Source organism: Salvelinus namaycush, chromosome 2 (assembly GCF_016432855.1).
Source record: "Salvelinus namaycush isolate Seneca chromosome 2, SaNama_1.0, whole genome shotgun sequence".
In the NCBI taxonomy this organism is placed as follows: Eukaryota; Metazoa; Chordata; class Actinopteri; order Salmoniformes; family Salmonidae; genus Salvelinus; species Salvelinus namaycush.
The window spans coordinates 7,468,830-7,489,970 of record NC_052308.1 but is presented as its reverse complement, the minus strand read 5'-3'; the positions used below and the strand labels follow the sequence as shown (position 1 = coordinate 7,489,970).

Sequence of the window (21,141 nt, the reverse complement as noted above, 5' to 3'; positions counted from 1 at the left end):
GAAAGCTGATCCCTTATTGATGTCACTTGTTATATCCACTTCAATCAGTGTAGATGAAGGCGAGGAGACAGGTTAAATAAGGATTTTTAAGCTTTGAGACAATTGAGACATGGATTGTGTATGTGTGTCGTTCAGAGGGTGAATGGGCAAGACAAAATATTTAAGTGCCTTTGAAAGGGGGGTATGGCAGTAGGTGCCAGGCCCACCCATTTGTGTCAGGAACTGCAATGCTGCTGGGTTTTTCACACTCAGCACTTTCCTGTGTGTATCAAGAATGGTCCACCACCCAAAGGACATCCAGCCAACTTGACATGACTGTGGGAAGCATTGGAGTCAACATGGGCCAACATCCCTGCAGAATGCTTTCGACACCTTGTAGAGTCCACGCCCAGACTAATTGAATGTGGTGGTGCAACTCAATATTAGGAAGGTGTTCTTAATGTTTTGTAATGTTTTGCCTGTTTATGGGCAACGGTTGAATTGAGCCAAAATGTATTTCATTGCATAGCACCAAGGAACCAATGAAATCTGTCGAGAAATACTTGATCCAATCATAATCGTTCTAAAGGCGGGACATCCGCATGTAGGATGAGATGTGTGTGGAGGTTGATCTAAAGGGAAAACATTCAGTGGGAGTGATAGGCTAGCTATTTAATTTCTTATTGACCGATTACAATTCATATTCGCAAGAATTGAAATAGCTAGCTATAGCCATGCCTGGAATAGATAAATTACCGATCGAGGAGACATTCGAGGACAGTCCGCAGGTAATCTCAAACTATGCTCTGTATCCTGCTAGCTACTGTAGCTCCCTGTTGTCTTTGTGGTGTGCAAGAGCGCAGCGAATGCTAGCCAGCCATGTTAGCTCGCTCGAGCAAGCGTCAATAAAGAGCTGTCAGAAGGTGATAGGTGGCCTCTTCAAATCGAATATGTCTGGTCCCCAGGCAAACTAGCGATACTGCTTCATGATATTTGGCCAGCTGTCAATGGTAGTAGCTATTTTTGCATTATCGGCCTTTGCACCACCTGATAAAAGTAACGCTAGTTAGATAATGGGTTTCTATTGAGACAATGCCATGGCACACATCACACCCTTGTTGTTGACGATATTGAACACATAAATTAGTCGGTCAAGCTACTTGACCGTCCTGGCTCCAGCTGGCTGGCTGGGTGCACCACTTCCTCCCTATCGTGGAGTTGAGTAAACACCGCTCCTTCCCCAGAATCTAGAGACGAGGTTATTGGCTAGCTAGCGAGCTACTTCCCTAGCTGCAAACCACTGGATTTTGATGGGTTGGCTTGGCTATCTGACCATAGCTAGGCCTTTTATAAATGGTATTTGGCTTGTCTATGAGAACTGCACTTGTACAGTAAATGTTAAATGTTCTTTAGACCTAGCTTTGTATTTGTTGGCATTAATGAATCCCTCTTTCAGCTACGGTATATAGCCTAGATACAGTATCCAACAAAACTGCTTGCATGTCCAGTAGTCATAAGAATCATTACTGTCTGTTGCAGAACAGGCTTGTCCAGCAATGTCAGTGGACTGAGGCCATAGAAAATACTATTTAATTATATTCCAATCCATTCTAGTCATTCTATTTCTATGGCTGAGGCTCTCTCCCCTGACAGAATGCAGCAACACATACCTGTGAGACCAGTTCCAGAGTGTTGATCACTAGCTTGCACCCACTGACATGACATGTAGCTGTACAGTATGGCAGTGGTGGCGCCCAGCTACCCCGCCTCCTGGATAGCTACTGGGCATGCATGCATTCTTTATCCTGCCCTATGCAAGCTACACAGTACACACCTGATTCAGCTAAACAGAATCTTGATGAAGGGTCGCTTTCCAGGAGGCCACCTCTGATGTGTGGGATGAACACAATAGTCAGAGGGATTGGCTAAAGCCACAGATCTGGGACCAGATTAGCCTTGCACAACGGTGACTTAAGTGTGCCATCTAAGCTTCCTCTTTCAGGTAGGCCTAACCTGAATTTTTCCTTAGATGAGTGGTTCCTTCATCTACTGTCTTTCTCTCCCTGTTCCCAGACACGCTCCCTGCTCAGTGTGTTCGAGGAGGACGCGGATGCAATATCCAACTACTCCCAGAAGCTCTTCCAGGCCATGAACAGAATCTACGATGCACAAGTGAGTAATGAGCTCTGAGATAAGTTCATGCCAGTTAGAGTGCAGGCTTTAAAAAAATAAAAAAACAAGCAAGCACACACTCATACAAACAGGGCTGTAACCAGGGTTTTGGTGAGGTCCTGACATTTTTGAAAGTTGAAGCTCATTTACTGCATTTCTACACAATAAAATGTTTTTTAAATGGTATTTGGGGAACAGCAAAAACAAGCAAAAATTCCACCAGCCATTATCACCTTGGCTGCTGTAGTTTCATTCACCTCAGTCCATCTACAAACACAGAGCCTATTAGCTATACAATTGTAACGTCATACCCCTGAAAGGGGGGAAATATGAGAAATGATTCACACTGACATGTAGCATTGGAGACGAAACCAAAAACGTATGACATTTTCAGAACTGTATTGTTTGCATGTTGATTGCATGTTGTATTTTAATGTCGGCCTTTAGGGAACATAGGCCACGTGGAGATGTTCATATGGAAACGTATGTTTTTTTCCCCTAATTTGTTTGATAAGATTAGTACAGATTTTCTCAGGGGACCCCACATGGGGCTCTGACCCCAAGTTTGGTAACCTCTGTTTCCTCTGCTCCCTCCCTTCTGCATGCATTGCAGCCTGCTTCACTACTGGGCACTGCATCACTGTCTGTCTCGGTAGCCTACTCTCTGTAGAGCAACGTTATTATGTGAACTTATAGTGTATTTTTTGCTCCTGCTGAGATAGGCTCTGTTTAACATTCGCTTTGGCTTCTTACTTCATTCTTCTAGCTGGCTAAGTAATACTAGCCAGAGCCCTTCAACATTATTGCAATATGTCTCTGCTGGCAGCTAGCCACCTGACTCAAGAACATATTTATAAGCGACTATTTACCAGTTGTGCACTCATTCTCTGAGATTTGGTTTTTGGTTGTTTTGGGGATGTCTGTAAACACAGTATTAATCGCAGGATGGTTTTGAAACTTCCTTTTGTCCAGCATCTCGCAAGCATACTGTCAGCAGCGTCTCAAGTCTAATTGAGCCGAATGCGAGGCGGGGAGTTCATATCACGTCTCAGGCCCCTGGCCTGTTTCCTGCGAAAGGGTAGTGAATGTGCTGCCAAAAAGGCAAATCCAGGAGGCGTAGGCGAACATAATGAATAAACCCCTGTTCATAATTCAAAGAGGCAGGCACAATTAGAACTCAGTCAGATCAATAATATAAACATTCTTAGCTTTGATCAATGCTGGGAGTAATATTAAGATGTAGACCCATCATTTATTTTCTTTATTGTCTGTACAAAATACCGTGCCTTCAGAAAGTATTCATATCCTTTGACTTATTCCACATTTTATTGTGAATTCAAAATTTATTTTGTTTTTTTACTATTTTTTTATCTTATCCATCTACATAAAAGATCCCATAATGACAAAAGTGAAAACATGTTTTTAGAAATGTTTGCAAATTTATTGAAAATTAAATACAGATATCTCATTTACATAAGTTTTCACACCCCTGAGTGTACATGTTAGAATCACCTTTGGCAGAAATTACAGCTGTGAGTCTGTCTGAGTCTTCAAGCTCTATCATGTTGGTTGTTGATCATTGTTTGACAGCCATTTTCAAGTCTCCATAGATTTTCAAGGTAGATTTAAGTCAAAACTGTAACTAGGCCAATCAGGATCATTCAATGTCGTTTTGGGAAGTAACTCCGGTGTATATTTGGCCTTGTGTTTTAGGTTATTGTCCTACTGAAAGAGGAATTTGTCTCCCAGTGTCTGTTGGAAAGCAGGCTGAACCAGGTTTTCCTGAAGGATTTTGCCTGTGCTTAGCTCTTTTCTGTTTCTTTTCATATATATATATTTTTAAAACCTAGTCCTTGGCAAAGACAAGCATACCCATGACATAAAGAGTGGTACTCAGGGATGTGTTGTGTTGGATTTGCCCCGAACATAACAATTTGTATTTAGGACATAGTTAATTTCTTTGCAACATTTTTTGCGGTTTTACTTTAGTGCCTTATTGCAAACAGGATGCATGTTTTGAAATATTTGTATTCTGACAGGCTTCCTTCTTTTCACTCTGTCATTTAGGTTTGTATTGTGGAGTAACTACAGTGTTGTTGATCCATGCTCAGTTTTCACCTATCACAGCCAATAAACTCTGTAACTGTTTAAAGTCACCATTGGCCTCATGGTGAAATCTTTGTAGTGACTGGGTGTATTGATACGCCATCCCAAGTGTAATTAATAACTTCACCATTCGAGACCTGGTCTTTGTGGTTGAATCTGTGTTTGACAGGCTATAACTCAACAAAATGTGGAGAAAGACAAGCGGTGTGAATACTTTCTGAAGGCACTGTGTATATATATATTGTCCGTGGAGTTCCGAGACAGGATTGTGTCGAGGCACAGATCTGGGGAAGGGTACAAAAAAATTCTGCAGCATTGAAGGTCCCCAAGAACGCAGGGGCCTCCATCATTCTTTAATGAAAGAACTCTGGAACCACCAAGACTCTTCCTAGAGCTGGCTGCCCAGCCAAACTGAGCAATCGTGGGAGAAGGGAGGTGGTCAGGGAGGTGACCCGATGGTCACTCTGACAGAGCTACAGAGTTCCTCTGTGGAGATGGGAGAACACTTCAGAAGGACAACCATCTCTGCAGGATTCCACCAATCAGGCCTTTATGGTAGAGTGGCCAGACGGAAGCCACTCCTAAGTAAAAGGCCCATGACAGTTTGCCTTAAAGCACCTAAGGGCTCTCAGACCATGAGAAACCGGTTTCTCTTGTCTGATGAAAACAAGATGTAACTCTTTGGCTGAGTGCCTAGCGTCATGTCTGGAGGAGAACTGGCACCATCCGTACGGTGAAGTATGGTGGTGGCAGTATCATTTACATTTACATTTTAGTCATTTAGCAGACGCTCTTATCCAGAGCGACTTACAGTAGAGTGCATACATTTTATTACATTTTACATACTGAGACAAGGATATCCCTACCGGCCAAACCCTCCCTAACCCGGACGACGCTATGCCAATTGTGCGTCGCCCCACGGACCTCCCGGTTGCGGCCGGCTGCGACAGAGCCTGGGCGTGAACCCAGCCCAGCCTGGGCGCAAACCCAGAGACTCTGGTGGCGCAGCTAGCACTGCGATGCAGTGCCCTAGACCACTGCGCCACCCGGGAGGTGGTATCATGGTATCACAGTATCATGCTGTGGGGATTGTTTTCAGCGGCAGATACTGGGTGACCTAGTTAGGATCGAGGGAAAGATGAACGGAGCAAAGTACAGAGAGATCCTTGATGAAATCCTGCTCCGAGCGCTCAGGACCTCAGATTGGGGCGAAGGTTCACCTTCCAACAGATCAACGACCCTAAACACACAGCCAAGACAATGCAGGAGTGGCTTCGGGACAAGTCTCTGAATGTCCTTGAGTGGCCCAGCCAGAGACCAGACTTGAACTCGATCTAACTTCTCTGGAGAGACCTGAAAATAGCTGTGCAGCAACGCTCCCCATCCAACCTGCCAGAGCTTGAGAGGATCTGCAGAGAAGAATGGGAGAAACTCTCCAAATACAGTTGCACCAAGCTGGTAGCGTCATACCCAAGAAGACTCGAGTCTGTAATCGCTGCCAAAGGTGCTTCAACAAAGTACTGAGTAAATGGTCTGAATACTTATGTAAATGTGATATTTCAGTTATTTTTAATACATTTGCAAAAAAAATACTTTTTGCTTTGTTATGTGGTATTGTGCGTAGATTGATGAGGAAAAATAAATAATTGTATTAATTTTTTAACAAGACTGTAACTAAATGTGGAAAAAGTCAAGGGGTCTGAAATACTTTCCGAATTGACTGTATTTGTACTATTCAACATTTTTACAAATGAGAGAAATTTTCCAGACCTCCTCATATGTAGTTAAGGCCAAGCAGACAAACACACAATAATAAGTAGTTGCTCCTACAGTTGGTTAGGTAAAACTACATTTGCTTTTCTTCTTTTCAGAATGAGTTGAGTGCTGCCACCCATCTCACCTCCAAACTTCTGAAGGAGTATGAGAAACAGGTATGTTCTCACAATATCAACATGCTTGCATGATAGAGGTATTGGTGGTGATGGATTTCCCTTTGAACTGTCCGTTATGTTTTCTATGGCACGTTAATGCACTACTAGGACCAGGTGAAACATAAAAACACCGTGTCAATTATGGTATTATCATTAGGGCCCAGAGTTTTGTTTTACAACGTGACCAGGCAAGAAACTAGGGCCTAGTTAATTTTCTTCCAGTCAGGAAATGCTTGCATTTCTCTTTCTCCTGCATCTTCTAAGAAACCCGTTTGTTTAGAACATTAGTAGAATGCTCTGATTGTAGGTCCCTCTGGATAAGAGCGTCTGTCAAATGACTAAAATATAAATGGGAAATGCATTAGGACTTTGGCCTGTCTTTGCAGCGCTTCCCTCTTTGCAGCGACGACGAGGTCATGAGCTCCACCCTGCAGCATTTTGCCAAAGTCATAGACGAGGTGAGAACTGCTGCACTGCCCTCATCCTCCTCCCTGTGGCACGCTGCTGCTCACATAGGATTACATTGTCAAAGCAATGACCTTCTTTAATTACACTATAAACACTCTCTCACACTGCACTTTAGCTTCTTCCTTCTTTCAGTCCATCTTAACCTCTTCCATCTCTCTGTCTTAACCTCTCCGATCCTTCACTATTACATACTCTTTCAATCTTAATTTAAACCCCTCCCTTCCTTCACTCTGTATTTACCTCTCTTCCTTCTCGCTAAGCTCCTCTGTGATGAGAGACACATTTCCCTGAGGAGATTCAATAATGTAACTGGCCTTTCTTCTCTCCCACAGCTGAGTTCCTGTCATGCAGTCCTCTCCACTCAGCTGGCTGACGCCATGATGTTCCCTATCACCCAGTTTAAGGAGAGGGACTTAAAAGGTAAGACTCTAAGTTCCATTCCCCTTTTTTTTTTACTGTTTATATAGAGATAAATACAGTTATGAGAGCTGGAGACAGATCACAGGGATGACAAGGGCATAGAATTACATATAAAATCCTATTAAATAAATATAATTTAATAGGAGTCCGAAGGTGGCTGTGCTGCACTATCGCTAGCCTAGACCAACGTCTGGCACTTTGTAAAGTTGACTAGTGGCAGAATGTGAACAGATAGTTGAAATGGATGTTAACCATCTTTCTCTCCCCTACAGAGATACTGACTCTGAAGGAAGTATTCCAGATAGCCAGTGATGGTGAGTGCGAACTACTCAGTAAAACATGAAAACAAATTATTGTTGTGACATGGTATGATTTCATGAGCCCATGTTGTAATTGTAATAACCACTCAGGACATTTTTCTGTCTACAGATCATGACATGGCCATCAACAGATACAGCCGCCTCTCTAAAAGGAGGGACAACGAGAAGGTACAGGGTTTGTTTTTGGGAACATAATATTATTTTTGGAGAAGTTCATTATTATAAGATTACCTTGTTGTAACAATAACTGTCTCACCAAATTAAACCTGATATTTTGTGTGCGTGTCTTCTCTCCAGGTGAAGGGCGAGGTGATGGAAGATGTGTATACCTCCAGGAAGAAGCAGCACCAGACCATGATGCACTACTTCCTAGCCCTCAACACTCTGCAGTACAAGAAGAAGATTGCCATTCTGGAGCCGCTGCTGGGGTATATGCAGGCACAGGTACTGTACAACAACCTTACTTCCTCCTCCCGTCCCTCTCTCTCTCTTACACCTTCTTTCTCTCCTCTCTCTCTCTTTCTGTCTCTCTCTCTGTATCTCTATCTCTCTGTCTCCAGTATATGTTCTGATCAGCATGTCTATATATCTGTATCTCTCAGATCAGCTTTTTCAAGCTGGGATCAGAGAACCTCACCCAGCAGTGGGAAGATTTCCTCACCAACATAGGAACCAGCGTTCAGAAGTAAGCTTCAACCTGAATCTCCTAGCCCCTAGGAATAGAGATCTGAGATCTGAGAAGATTGGATAGTTGTAAGCAATGGTGGTAGCTCCATATTGCCTTCTGTTAGGCCAAATGGAATTATTGCCATATTGCATGCAGTGTGTTTAAGGCTGGGCGTGTGTAATTTTGTGTGTGGTTGTGTCCAGTGTCCGCAGGGAGATGGATGGTGAGGTAGATGTAATGCAACAGACCATCCAGGACTTGGAGCAGGCCAGTGACCTCCTCTACATGCCAGACCCCGACCCCAGCCAGGTTCCTGTCAACCGCAACCTCACACGCAAGGCCGGCTACCTCAACAGACGCAAGTAAGACAGCACTGTCACACACTAGACACACACACAAGCCTGGCAGTGGCTACCTCAACAAATGTATTCAATCAAATCAATCCACTCAAGTTTGTCCATATCAAGCTACAGTAGGACAGCAGTTTTGTCTCTGGCCAATATATTTGTCCGGAACTGTAAATGCTTATTGAAGATGTTCATAACGCTTGCTTGAATAAAAAAAAAAATATATATATATGTGGTCCTATTCATTTGTAGTGAAAAACGTTGACGTTAGTTTGGGCCCAAAATGCAGTCACCTGCACCAGAACAACAACCCATTTCAACCATGCTTTTCCTTTTTCTCTTCTGAATGTGTCCGCCCAGTAAAACAGGCCTAGTGTCTTCCTCCTGGGACCGGCAGTACTTCTTCACCCAGGGAGGGAACCTGATGGGCCAGGCACGAGGGCATGTAGCTGGGGGTCTGGTCATGGACATCGATAATTGCTCTGTCATGGCCGTGGACTGTGAGGACCGACGCTTCTGCTTCCAGATCACATCCTTTGACGGCAAGAAGTAAATGACTACATATTAAAGCTTTATAAAACAGTAATACCAGCTTATGAAGAAGAATGGCGCCGGCGAGGATAGCTGCCGTTTTGCTCCTAACCAATTGTGCTATTTTGTGTTTTTTCGCATTGTTTGTAACTTATTTTGTACATGATGTTTCTGCCTCTTATGACCGAAAATAGCTTCTGGATATCAGAACAGCGATTACTCACATCAAACTGAACAAAGATTTTTTTCTTTAATAAATTTGACGCATAGGATATAATGTTGCTCCCGGAAAGGCCAAATCCCCGTCATTCGCATGAGGAAAAGAAGGAAATACAGCGGGCACAGATCAGGGTGCCTTGTAAGAATACGTCGGTGAGTGGGTAACACGCCTCTACCATCCGTTCTTTTGGCCAAAGTGCAATCATGGGAGAATAAACTGGATGACCTCCGTTTGAGACTATCTTACCAATGGGACATTAACTGTAAAATCTTATGTTTCACGAGTCGTGGCTGAATGATGACACAGATAATATACAGTTGGCTGGGTTTTCCGTGCATCGGCAGGACAGAACAGCTACGTCCGGTAAGACGAGGAGTGGTGTGTGTCTATTTGTCAATAACCGCTGGTGCGCGATGTCTAATATTGAGGTAGTCTCAAAGTATTGCTTGCCTAAGGTAGAGTACCTCATGATAAGCTATAGACCACACTGTCTACCAAGAGACTTTTCATCTATATTTTTCACAGCCGTCTATATACCACCACAAACCGATGCTGGCAATAAGACCGCACTCAACAAGCTGTATAAGGCCATAAGCAAACAAGAAAATGCTCGTCCAGAAGCGGTGCTCCTAGTGGCCGAGGACTTTAATGCAGGCAAACCTAAATCAGTTTTTAGCTAATTTCTACCAGCATGTCACATGTGCAACCAGAGGGGGAAAAAACTATAGACCACCTTTACTCCACACACAGAGACGTGTACAAAGCTCTCCCTCGCCTTCCATTTAGCACATCTGACCATAATTATATCCTCCTGATTCCTGCTAAAAAGCAAACACTAAAGCAGGAAGTACCAGTGACTTGCTCAATACGGAAGTGGTCAGATGATGCAGATGCTACACTACAGGACTGTTTTGCAAACACAGACTGGAATATGTTCCGGGATTCATCCAATGGCATTGAGGAGTATATTATTAAACTTATTGCTGCAGTAGTAACTAAGATGGGGAGAGGTCTGTCTATAATAAAGCGATGCTCTGCCTTCTTAAAAAAACTATCAACAAGGCAGGTCTTACAGGCCCTAGTTTTGTCGCACCTTGACTACTGTTCAGTCGTGTGGTCAGGTGCCACAAAAAAGGACATAGGAAAATTGCAATTGGCTCAGAAGAGGGCAGCACGGCTGGCCCTTGGATGTACACAGAGAACTAATATTAATAATATGCATGTCAATCTCTCCTGGCTAAAAGTGGAGGTGAACTGCCGGCGCCGACAGAGATGGCCGCCTCGCTTCGCGTTCCTAGGAAACTATGCAGTATTTTGTTTTTTTACGTGTTATTTCTTACATTGGTACCCCAGGTAATCTTAGGTTTTATTACATACAGTCAGGAGGAACTATTGGATATAAGAGCATCTTTCTGGTAAGAAGAGGGGTGGGGGGGTATGCCTTATGATTAACGAGATGTGGTGTGATCATAACAACATACAGGAACTCAAGTCCTTCTGTTAACCTGACTTAGAATTCCTCACAATCAAATGTTGACGGCATTATCTACCAAGAGAATTCTCTTCGATTATAATCACAGCCGCATATATTCCCCCCCAAGAAGACACATTGATGGCCCTGAACGAACTTCATTTGACTCTATGTAAACTGGAAACCACATATCCTGAGGCTGCATTCATTGTAGCTGGGGATTTTAACAAGGCTAATCTGAAAACAAGGCTCCCTAAATTCTATCAGCATATCGATTGTGCTACCAGGGCTGGCAAAACCCTGGATCATTGTTATTCTAACTTCCGCGACGCATATAAGGCCCTCCCCCGCCCTCTTTTCGCTGACCAGCTGACCACGACTCCATTTTGTTGCTTCCTGCCTATAGACAGAGACTAAAACAGGAAGCTCCCGTGCTCAGGTCTGTTCAACGCTGGTCCGACCAATCTGATTCCACGCTTCAAGATTGCTTCGATCACGTGGACTGGGATATGTTCCGCATTGCGTCAAACAACAACATTGACGAATACGCTGATTCGGTGAGCGAGTTTATTAGCAAGTGCATCGGCGACGTCGTACCCACAGCAACTATTAAAACATTCCCAAACCAGAAACTGTGGATTGATGGCAGCATTCGCGCGAACCACTGCTTTTAATCAGGGCAAGGTGACCGGAAAGATGACCGAATACAAACAGTGTAGCTATTCCCTCCCCAAGGCAATCAAACAAGCTAAGTGTTAGTATAGAGACAAAGTAGAGTCGCAATTCAACGGTTCAGACACGAGGTATGTGGCAGGGTCTACAGTCAATCACGGATTACAAAAAGAAAATCAGCCCCGTCGCGGACCAGGATGTCTTGCTCCTCTCCTGTACTCCCTGTTCACCCACGACTGTGTGGCCATGCACGCCTCCAACTCAATCATCAAGTTTGCAGACGACACTACAGTGGTAGGCTTGATTACCAACAACGACGAGACGACCTACAGGGAGGAGGTGAGGGCCCTCGGAGTGTGGTGTCAGGAAAATAACCTTACACTCAACGTCAACAAAACAAAGGAGATGATCGTGGACTTGAGGAAACAGCAGAGGCAGCACCCCCCTATCCACATCGACGGGACAGTAGTGGAGAGGGTAGTACGTTTTAAGTTCCTTGGCGTACACATCATGGACAAACTGAATTGGTCCACCCACACAGACAGCGTGGTGAAGAAGGCACAGCAGCGCCTCTTCAACCTCAGGAGGCTGAAGAAATTTGGCTTGTCACCAAAAGGACTCACAAACTTTTACAGATGCACAATCGAGAGCATCCTGTTGGGCTGTATCACTGCCTGGTATGGCAACTGCTCCGCCCACAACCGTAAGGCTCTCCAGAGGGTAGTGAGGTCTGCACAACGCATCACCGGGGGCAAACTAACTGCCCTCCAGGACACCTACACCACCCGATGTCACAGGAAGGCCATAAAGATCATCAAGGACAACAACCACCCGAGCCACTGTCTGTTCACCCCACTATCATCCAGAAGGCGAGGTCAGTACAGGTGCATCAAAGCGGGGACCGAGAGACTGAAAAACAGCTTCTATCTCCAGACTCTGCCAGAGAACACCAAGATTGGCAAATTCGCCACTGGCGCCCTGTGCTCTTCACAGATGAAAGCAGGTTCACACTGAGCACATGTGACAGACGTGACAGAGTCTGGAGACGCCGTGGAGAACGTTCTGCTGCCTGCAACATCCTCCAGCATGACCGGTTTGGCGGTGGGTCAGTCATGGTGTGGGGTGGCATTTCTTTGTGGGGCCGCACAGCCCTCCATGTGCTCGCCAGAGGTAGCCTGACTGCCATTAGGTACCGAGATGAGATCCTCAGACCCCTTGTGAGACCATATACTGACACATGCACATTTGTGGCCTGCTGGAGGTCATTTTGCAGGGCTCTGGCAGTGCTCCTCCTTGCACAAAGGCAGAGGTAGCGGTCCTGCTGCTGGGTTGTTGCCCTCCTACGGCCTCCTCCACGTCTTCTGATGTACTGGCCTGTCTCCTGGTAGCGCCTCCATGCTCTGGACACTACGCTGACAGACACAGCAAACCTTCTTACCACAGCTCGCATTGATGTGCCATCCTGGATGAGCTGAACTACCTGAGCCACTTGTGTGGGTTGTAGACTCCGTCTCATGCTACCACTAGAGTGAAAGCACCGCCAGCATTCAAAAGTCACCAAAACATCAGCCAGGAAGCATAGGAACTGAGAAGTGGTCTGTGGTCACCACCTGCAGAACCACTCCTTTATTGGGGGTGTCTTGCTAATTGCCTATAATTTCCACATTTTGTCTATTCCATTTGCACAACAGCATGTGACATTTATTGTCAATCAGTGTTGCTTCCTAAGTGGACAGTTTGATTTCACAGAAGTGTGATTGACTTGGAGTTACATTCTGTTGTTTAAGTGTTCCCTTTATTTTTTTGAGCAGTGTATTAAGTGGCATTGTTTAAAGTGACTAGTGATATATGTATTACATAAAGATGGCAAGATGCAGTAGATGGTATAGAGTACAGTATATACATATGAGATAAGTAATGTAGGGTATGTAAACATTATATTATCTCATATGTATATACTGTACTCTATACCATCTACTGCATCTTGCCATCTTTATGTAATACATCTATCACTTTAAACAATGCCACTTTTATATGTTTACATACCCTACATCTCTCATATGTATATACTGTACTCGATACCATCTTGCCTATGCCGTTCTGTACCATCACTCATTCATATATTTTTATGTACATATTCTTCATCCCTTTACACTTGTGTGTATAAGGTAGTTGTTGTGAAATTGTTAGGTTAGATTACTCGTTGGTTATTACTGCATTGTCGGAACTAGAAGCACAAGCATTTCGCTACACTCGCATTAACATCTGCTAACCATGTGTATGTGACAAATAAAATTTGATTTGAGGAGAGATTGACTTCATCACTACTTTTATATATTAGAGTTATTGACATGTTGAATGCACGAGCTGTCTGTCTAAACTACTGGCACACAGCTCGGACACCCATGCATACCCCACAAGACATGCCACAAGATATCTCTTCACAGTTCCTAAGTCCAGAACAGACTATGGGAGGCACACAGTACTACATAGAGCCATGACTACATGGAACTCTATTCCACATCAAGTAACTGACGCAAGCAGTAAAATTACATTTAAAAAAAAACAGATTTTAAAAAACACCTTATGGAACAGCGGGGACTGTGAAGCAGCACAAACATTGGCACAGACATATGCATACACACACAAACATACTCACTATACATACACATGGATTTGGTACTGTAGATATGTGGTGGAGTAGGGGCCTGAGGGCACACAGTGTGTTGTGAATGTATTGTAATGTTTTAAAATTGTATAAACTGCCTTAATTTTCCTGGACCCCAGGAAGAGTAGCTGCTGCATTGGCAGAAGCTAATGGGGATTCATAATAAATACAAATATTCATTGATTAAGTGCATTGACGACGTCGTTCCCACATTGACCGTACGTACATATCCCAACCAGAAGCCATGGATTACAGGCAACATCTGCACCAAGCTAAAGGCTAGAGCTGACGCTTTCAAGGAGCGGGAGACTAATCCAGACACTTCTAAGAAATCTTGCTATGCCCTCAGACGAACCATCAAACAGGCCAGCGTCAGTACAGGACTAAGATTGAATCATACTACACTGGCTCTGATGCTCGTCGGTTGTGGCTGGGCTTGCAAACTATTATGGACTACAAATGGAAACCCAGCCGCGAGCTGCCCAGTGACACGAGCCTACCAGACGGGCTAAATTCCTTTTTGCTCTCTTCGAGGCAAGCAACACTGAAGCATGCATGAGAACACCAGCTGTTCCCGGACGACTGTGATCACGCTCTCCGTAGCCGATGTGAGCAATACCTTTTAAACAGGTCAACATTCACAAGGCCGCGATTAGTAGGACGTGTACTCAGAGCATGCGCGGACCAACTGGCAAGAGTCTTCACTGACATTTTCAACCTCTCTCTGTCTGAGTCTGTAATACCTACATGTTTCAAGCAGACCAATATAGTCCCTGTGCCCAAAAAAGCGAAGCGCTTTGAAAGGCTGGTCATGGCTCACATGAAACCCTAGACCCAATCCAATTCGCATACCACCCCAACAGATCCACAGAGTCTCAATCGCACTCCACACTGCCCTTTTCCACCTGGAAAAAAGGAACACCTATGTGAGAATGCTGTTCATTGACTACAGCTCAGCGTTCAACACCATAGTGCCCTCAAAGCTCATCAATAAGCTAAGGATCCTGGGACGAAACACATCCCTATGCAACTGGATCCTGGACTTCCTGACGGGCCGCCCAGAGTTGGTAAGGGTAGGCAACAACACATCTGCCACGCTAATCCTCAACACAGGGTCCCCCTCATGGGTGCGTGCCTACTCCCCTCCTGTACTCCCTGTTCACCCACGACTACGTGGCCAAGCACGACTCCAACACCATCATTAAGTTTGCTGACGACACAACAGTGGGAGGCCTGAACACTGACAACAATAGAGCCTATAGTGAGGAGGTCAGAGACCTGGCAGTGTGTTGCCAGGACATCAACCTCTCCCTCAATGTGAGCAAGACAAATGAGATGATCGTGGACTACAGGAAAAGGGGGGCCGAACACGCCCCCATTCACATCGAGAGTTTCAAGTTCCTTGGTGTCCACATCACCAACAAACTATCATGGTCCAAACACACCAAGAAAGTTGTGAAGAGGGCACGACATCACCTTTTCCTGAGACCAAATTTTTGGCATGGGTCCCCAGATCCTCAAAGTTCTACAGCTGCACCATCGAGAGCATCCTGACCGGTTGCATCACTGCCTGGTATGGCAACTGCTCGGCATCCGACCGTAAGGCGCTACAGAGGGTAGTGCGTACGGTCCAGTACATCACTGGGGGCCAAGCTTCCTGCCATCCAGGACCTATATACTCGGCGGTGTCAGAGGAAGACCCAAAATATGGTCAAAGACTCCAGTTACCCAAGTCTTAGACAGTTCTCTCTGCTACCGCACGGCAAGCGGTACCAGAGCGCCAAGTCTAGGTCCAGAAGGCTCCTTAACAGCTTCTACCTCTAAGCCATAAGACTGCTGAACAATTAATCAAATGGCCACCGAACTATTTACGTTGACACCCCCCCCTCCCTCCATTTGTTTTGTTCACTGCTGCTACTCACTGTTTTCTCTATGCATAGTCATTTTACCCCTACTTACATGTACATATTACCTCAACTAACGTGTATCCCCCACATTGACCCGGTATCCCCTGTATATAGCCTCATTATTGTTATTTTGTTACCTTTTTTGTATTCCTTTAGCTTATTTAGTAAATCTTTTCTTAACTGCATTGTTGGTTAAGGGCTTGTAAGTAAGCATTTAACGTTAAGGTCTACACCTGTTTGTATTCAACGCGCATGTGACAAATACATTTTGATTTGATTATGAACCTAGAACTTAGTAACTATTTTCACTGAAGTTACTGAGGTGCTTTGTCTTTGTTTCAGGGTGGCCATATTGCAGGCAGATAGCAGGAAGGACTGTGAAGAGGTGAAACAACAGTTTTAGTCATAATGTATTGTACATCTTATTTATTTACGCATTGTATAAATACAGCAGACAGACATGGAATTCGTGCATCTCCTAATAACGCTGTCCTGTGCTCCTCTCCTCCCTCAGTGGATTGCAACTATAAACAACATCTCAAAGAGGATATATCTGAGTGAGAACCCAGAGGTGAGTAGCCGGCAATCACTGGAAAAGCCTACTCTTACATCATCATTCGATCTGTCATCTATAATTAGAGCTGTGAGCCCTATGGTGTGACATTCCCCCAGACAATGCTGGATGTCTGTGATGTGAGTCTCATCTCCCACCTCCCTTTGTTACCGAGCTGTTGTCAAGCACCTTTCCTCATTGCTGAAATGCCCTCTTTCTATTGGCAGGAAATTGCAGCCAGAGTGAACCAATCAGCTCTTGAGGCCGTGACACCGTCTCCCTCCTTCCAGCAGAGGCATGAGAGTATGCGGCCGACCACGTGCGTTTCTGAATCATAGAGACTTCATTATTATTAGAGCCAGGAGTTGTTCCTGACCATGGAACTCTCTGGGCCTTGGTAGTGTATAGCCGATAACTACTCTAGCCTATAAAGTGGTTACATAATCAAGACTAACCAAGGTAAAGCCTACTGTATTAAGTTAAATTAAGACAAACCCTGCTCTAGTTAGAGGTGTCATGATATTGCATTCTGTCAAACTCTCTAACCTCCACCTCTCTGTCCATTTCTCTTACCTCCATCTCTCTCTAACCTCCATCTCTCTCTAACCTCCGTTTCTCTCTGACCTCAATCTCTCTCTAACGTCCGTCTCTCCTGTATAGACAAGGGCGGTCCCGGGCAGCGCGGACCAGCAGTGTGAGCTCAGCGGGCTCTGAGACGGCCTCACCGGCCCTCTCTGTCCTCTCATTGGACGCCCTGGTGGCTCCTGACACGCCCATCCAGTTTGACATCATCTCTCCAGTCAGCGATGAGTACGCAGGCCAGGCCAAGGCTGCGGGACAGGGCAGGTCGGTATTAACTAACCAGGGTTTCCCAAACAGTGTATAGGCGGGACGAGCCCCTGGTATATGTTCAAGCTAGGGGTGAAACTTTGGTTTTAGAAGTGGGGAAATAAGTTATTATTTATTTTAATTATACAGTTGGATTAACACTCCAAACAGCATACCCAACCGCTCGGAGGCATCCGCATGGTCCTAAAGCACAGCGTTTCCTCGTTTTATATCACATTCCAATGATAAAAATGCAATTACAGAAAGTTGCGCCCCTGGTTCAAGCTATATTGAAATGAAAACAGTCATATTAATTCATATTTTTGTGTTTCTTTTCTCCCCGTTTCTGAAAGAAGGACCAACCCGTTTGGTGAATCAGGAGACACTCCACCTGAGGAGAGTGAAGGTACTGTCTCTGTCTGTCTATCTGTCTGTGTCAGGTCTGTCTTGCTGTGTGTGTGTCTGTGCGCATGCCATTGTCTGTGTGTGTCACCCTCTCTCTCTCTCTTTCTCTCTGTCTGTGTGTCCATCCAGACTCCATCCTGCACCAGCTGTTCATCGTGCGTTTCCTGGGTTCTATGGAGGTGAAGAATGCAGACAGCTCTGACGTCATCTATGAGACCATGAGACAGATCCTAGCAGCCAGGGCCATACATAACATCTTCAGGATGACTGAGTCTCACCTGCTGGTCACCTGCGAGTGCCTCAAGTGAGACATATGCTCTTTGAGTAATGTGCATGCGTTTTGTTTTTAATGTGTGACATAATTAAAAGCATGCTCTTACAGTCAATAGATTTGCCCGTGTGTGATGTTTTGTGGTTTTCAGGCTCATCGATCCTCAGACACAAGTCACACGGCTGAGGGTAGGTCCTCCCTCTCACACTACATCCATTAAAACATGTTTCTGTTTATCTATCATTCTATTCACTGATAGTCAATTATATCATTTCCTCAGTAGCATTACTGATAGGTCAAATCAATCATCACTGACACAAACCTGTCTAGAGGCTATTGACCTATCATCACTGACACAACACATGTCTAGAGGCTATTGACCTATCATCACTGACACAACACATGTCTAGAGGCTATTGACCTATCATCACTGACACAACACATGTCTAGACTCGATATTAGACATTACTTCTTGTTTTAATTTTCCCCTCCCCAAGTTCCCTCTTTCCAGTGTGGTGGTGTGTTCGTCCCACCAGGAGAACAGGCGTCTGTTTGGATTCGTCCTGCAGACTGCAGAAGGCAGGGTGGACGGACGACCTGTCACCGTCTGCTATATCTTTGAGTCCAACAATGATGGGGAGAAGGTAAGTTCTGCTCTGCTGTGTAGCCTTTGTTCTAACATGATGTGTTGGTAAGGGCCAGTAGTTACAGGCTATAACTAGGGTCTGGAGTTTTTTCTGGTCAGCCACACATGCATATGTGTTTTCATGGTTTGGAACAAGTCCTGACTCTAGGAATAAGCATATTGTGTCTGTATAGGGATGGCACTATCAGTTAAAACGGTTTATAGTTTTCATGTTGTGACAAAAGGAAGACATTTGCATGTGTCTACTGTTCCCTGTGTTCATTTCTTGTTATCTCTGAGTGCATGTTGTGTTGTTCTCCTTTCAGATATGTGACAGTGTTGGGCTGGCCAAACAGATCGCTTTCCACTCAGAGATGGTAAGACATGTGAGACTCTCTGTTTTAGTTGAATTAATTAGTTAAGATTTTAAGAGGAATCTTAGCTACTCATGTGGGACCTTGACAAATTTTGGGCTGATTCAGGATCGCAAAGCTACAGAGAAAAAGGAGGAGCAGGACAAGGCCAAGGAGAAACAGCAGGAGGAGCTGAGTAAACAGAAACAGATTGAAAAGGTAGCGTCAGTGTCCCAGCAAATCAATACATTTCCATACCAAAAAAATGGACAATATTGTATTTCTCCTGTTCTTGTTGACTTATAGATCAATGCCTATCTTGATCAGTTTTTGGTCTATAATCATAACTGTATTACCCTCTGTGTTCACTCATGTTACAGTAAACTGAAATTCATTGATTAATGAATAAATGAATTTGAATGAACCCACAGGACCTGGAGGAACAGAGCCGTTTAATCGCAGCCTCCAGTCGCCCCACCCCCCCTGCTCCTAGTGCTGATGGGCAGTTCCTGGTGCTGAGCAAAAGCCAATCAGAGGACAGTGATGCAGGACAGGAGGGGCGGGAGAAGGGAGAGTCGGAGGCCTAACAGAATGGAAGGGAAAGAGCTTTCACCAGATACTACTTTGGACCATCAAACTACCGGAAATCGGTCATCTTCAATGGAAGGAGACGACGTGAGAAGACTTTGAGCAATTGTTTGTGTGATTTTTGGCCCATAGGGTGGGCACAATTGGCCCAGCATCGTCCGGATTAGGGTTTGGCCGGGGTAGGCCGTTACTGTAAATAAGAATTTGTTCTTAACTGAATTGCCTAGTTAAATAAATTAAAAAAGTCACCTATGTTGAGCCAATGTTATTTTCTGAACAGACAACTGCACAAGCTTGGCGATGTCTTACTATAAAGTAGTATCCAGTGAAAATGCACAGTTAGAGCGGGAGTTGGTTCCTCGGCTCCTCAGCCCTGGGCCTCGGCTTAGCCTCTATGGGCTTTTCTCTGGCTCCTACATTGTTTTACAGAGGAGTTGGACTGCAAATAGACTTTATAACGTTAAACAAAGATGGATTAAGACCCCACTAAACTAACAAAAGAAGAGGCGAAATGTGTGTGAATGACTGAACACTCAAAGAATCCTTCTGGATCTTTCTCATCCTCCATATGTAAATCATGTATTATATACTGGTACTTGTATTCGGAGGAAATGTAGAAGGAGATGATTAGTGCTTTTAAGCTTGTTTTTTTAAATAATCAGGGTGGTTCTGACTCTGAATACCATGGCATACTACAAAACATAGAGATGTATAGAGTGTATTAATTTGTTGGGGAAGGGAAGACATTGCACATGTTAATACTGTAATGACTTTTATAAAATACTTACTTGTTTATGTAAACCATATACATGTTGTCTTCCATTCAGCTAACACGATTGCATGTGCTTTGGATCCCATCATTCAAGATACCTAATTGTCATGTTTTTTTTCTTTCTTCTATAATGAATAATTACCCTTTCAAGTGACCGTTTTGAGTGTGTTTGGTTTCAAGATGAGAATTTAGATCTCTAATCATTTTAACCCCAAACACCAATAATGATTTCTCATTCAATGGATCAGACTACTTGCCATAGCCCAACAGACCCTGTGCCTGAGGTGTAATGTATTCATCTCATTGGTTGGAACAAAGAACAATACTATAATACAAAGTGCTAAATCAGGGCATTGACTCTTAAAAGGAATAACAGGATCTATGAACTGTTTGTTTTTTCCCATGATGTGTGTTAATCCATTTTATGTTTTGAAATGGTTTGTGTTTTTCTCAGATTTCTGTATAAAGAAATGCACTACATACGTATGCTATTGAACATTTTGTCTGAAATGTTCCTCAACCTTAACCCATTGCTATGTAAGTTTCTGCTGAGCTCTGACTAAGTTTATCACTTATCAACTCATAGTGAACACATGTTGCAGTGACATGATGCAGGGAAAACTATCATATCAACAAAGTGGAATTGATTTGACATATTACTGATAATGAAAGTTGAGTCTACTTTATCATCATTTTGAGGAAAGGTGTTTGAAGGAGTAGTTAGGAACTGTTGTTACTGAGATGTTAATATGGGGGACTGCACTTTATTGATGCAGGGGGAAATAGGATCAAGTTTACTCTATATACTTCAGTGATTACTGTTGCAGTCTTAAATAGCTTTTCAACAATAAAGGTACACTAATTCAA

At 44.1% G+C, this 21,141-nt stretch overlaps 1 protein-coding gene across 2 annotated transcripts; it reads left to right on the top strand.

Moving 5' to 3' along the window:
* The first annotated feature begins 588 nt into the window (after nucleotides 1-588).
* Nucleotides 589-21,141, top strand: LOC120058468 (DCC-interacting protein 13-alpha-like). Of its 2 annotated transcripts, none has more exons than XM_039007160.1 (22): nucleotides 589-767; nucleotides 2,053-2,151; nucleotides 6,129-6,188; nucleotides 6,575-6,646; nucleotides 6,989-7,076; nucleotides 7,349-7,390; nucleotides 7,506-7,564; nucleotides 7,694-7,840; nucleotides 7,999-8,081; nucleotides 8,267-8,425; nucleotides 8,771-8,959; nucleotides 16,222-16,264; nucleotides 16,394-16,450; nucleotides 16,660-16,751; nucleotides 17,093-17,278; nucleotides 17,617-17,666; nucleotides 17,795-17,969; nucleotides 18,088-18,124; nucleotides 18,434-18,580; nucleotides 18,888-18,938; nucleotides 19,044-19,133; nucleotides 19,346-21,141. In XM_039007160.1, exons 1-22 carry the CDS (start codon nucleotides 714-716, stop codon nucleotides 19,499-19,501), a joined length of 2,136 nt encoding a protein of 711 aa, XP_038863088.1. In that variant the 5' UTR covers nucleotides 589-713; the 3' UTR covers nucleotides 19,502-21,141. The 2 variants fall into 2 exon arrangements, with proteins under 2 accessions (XP_038863088.1, XP_038863079.1); XM_039007151.1 differs by having other exon boundaries at nucleotides 17,614-17,666.

Excerpts from the sequence above, each read along its gene's own strand:
- LOC120058468 (XM_039007151.1), top strand. The coding sequence starts at position 714 with ATGCCTGGAATAGATAAATTACCGATCGAGGAGACATTCGAGGACAGT. Across the intron at positions 768-2,052 it reads CATTCGAGGACAGTCCGCAG|ACACGCTCCCTGCTCAGTGT; the intron begins GTAATCTCAAAC and ends CCCTGTTCCCAG. Across the intron at positions 17,970-18,087 it reads GTCACCTGCGAGTGCCTCAA|GCTCATCGATCCTCAGACAC; the intron begins GTGAGACATATG and ends TGTGGTTTTCAG.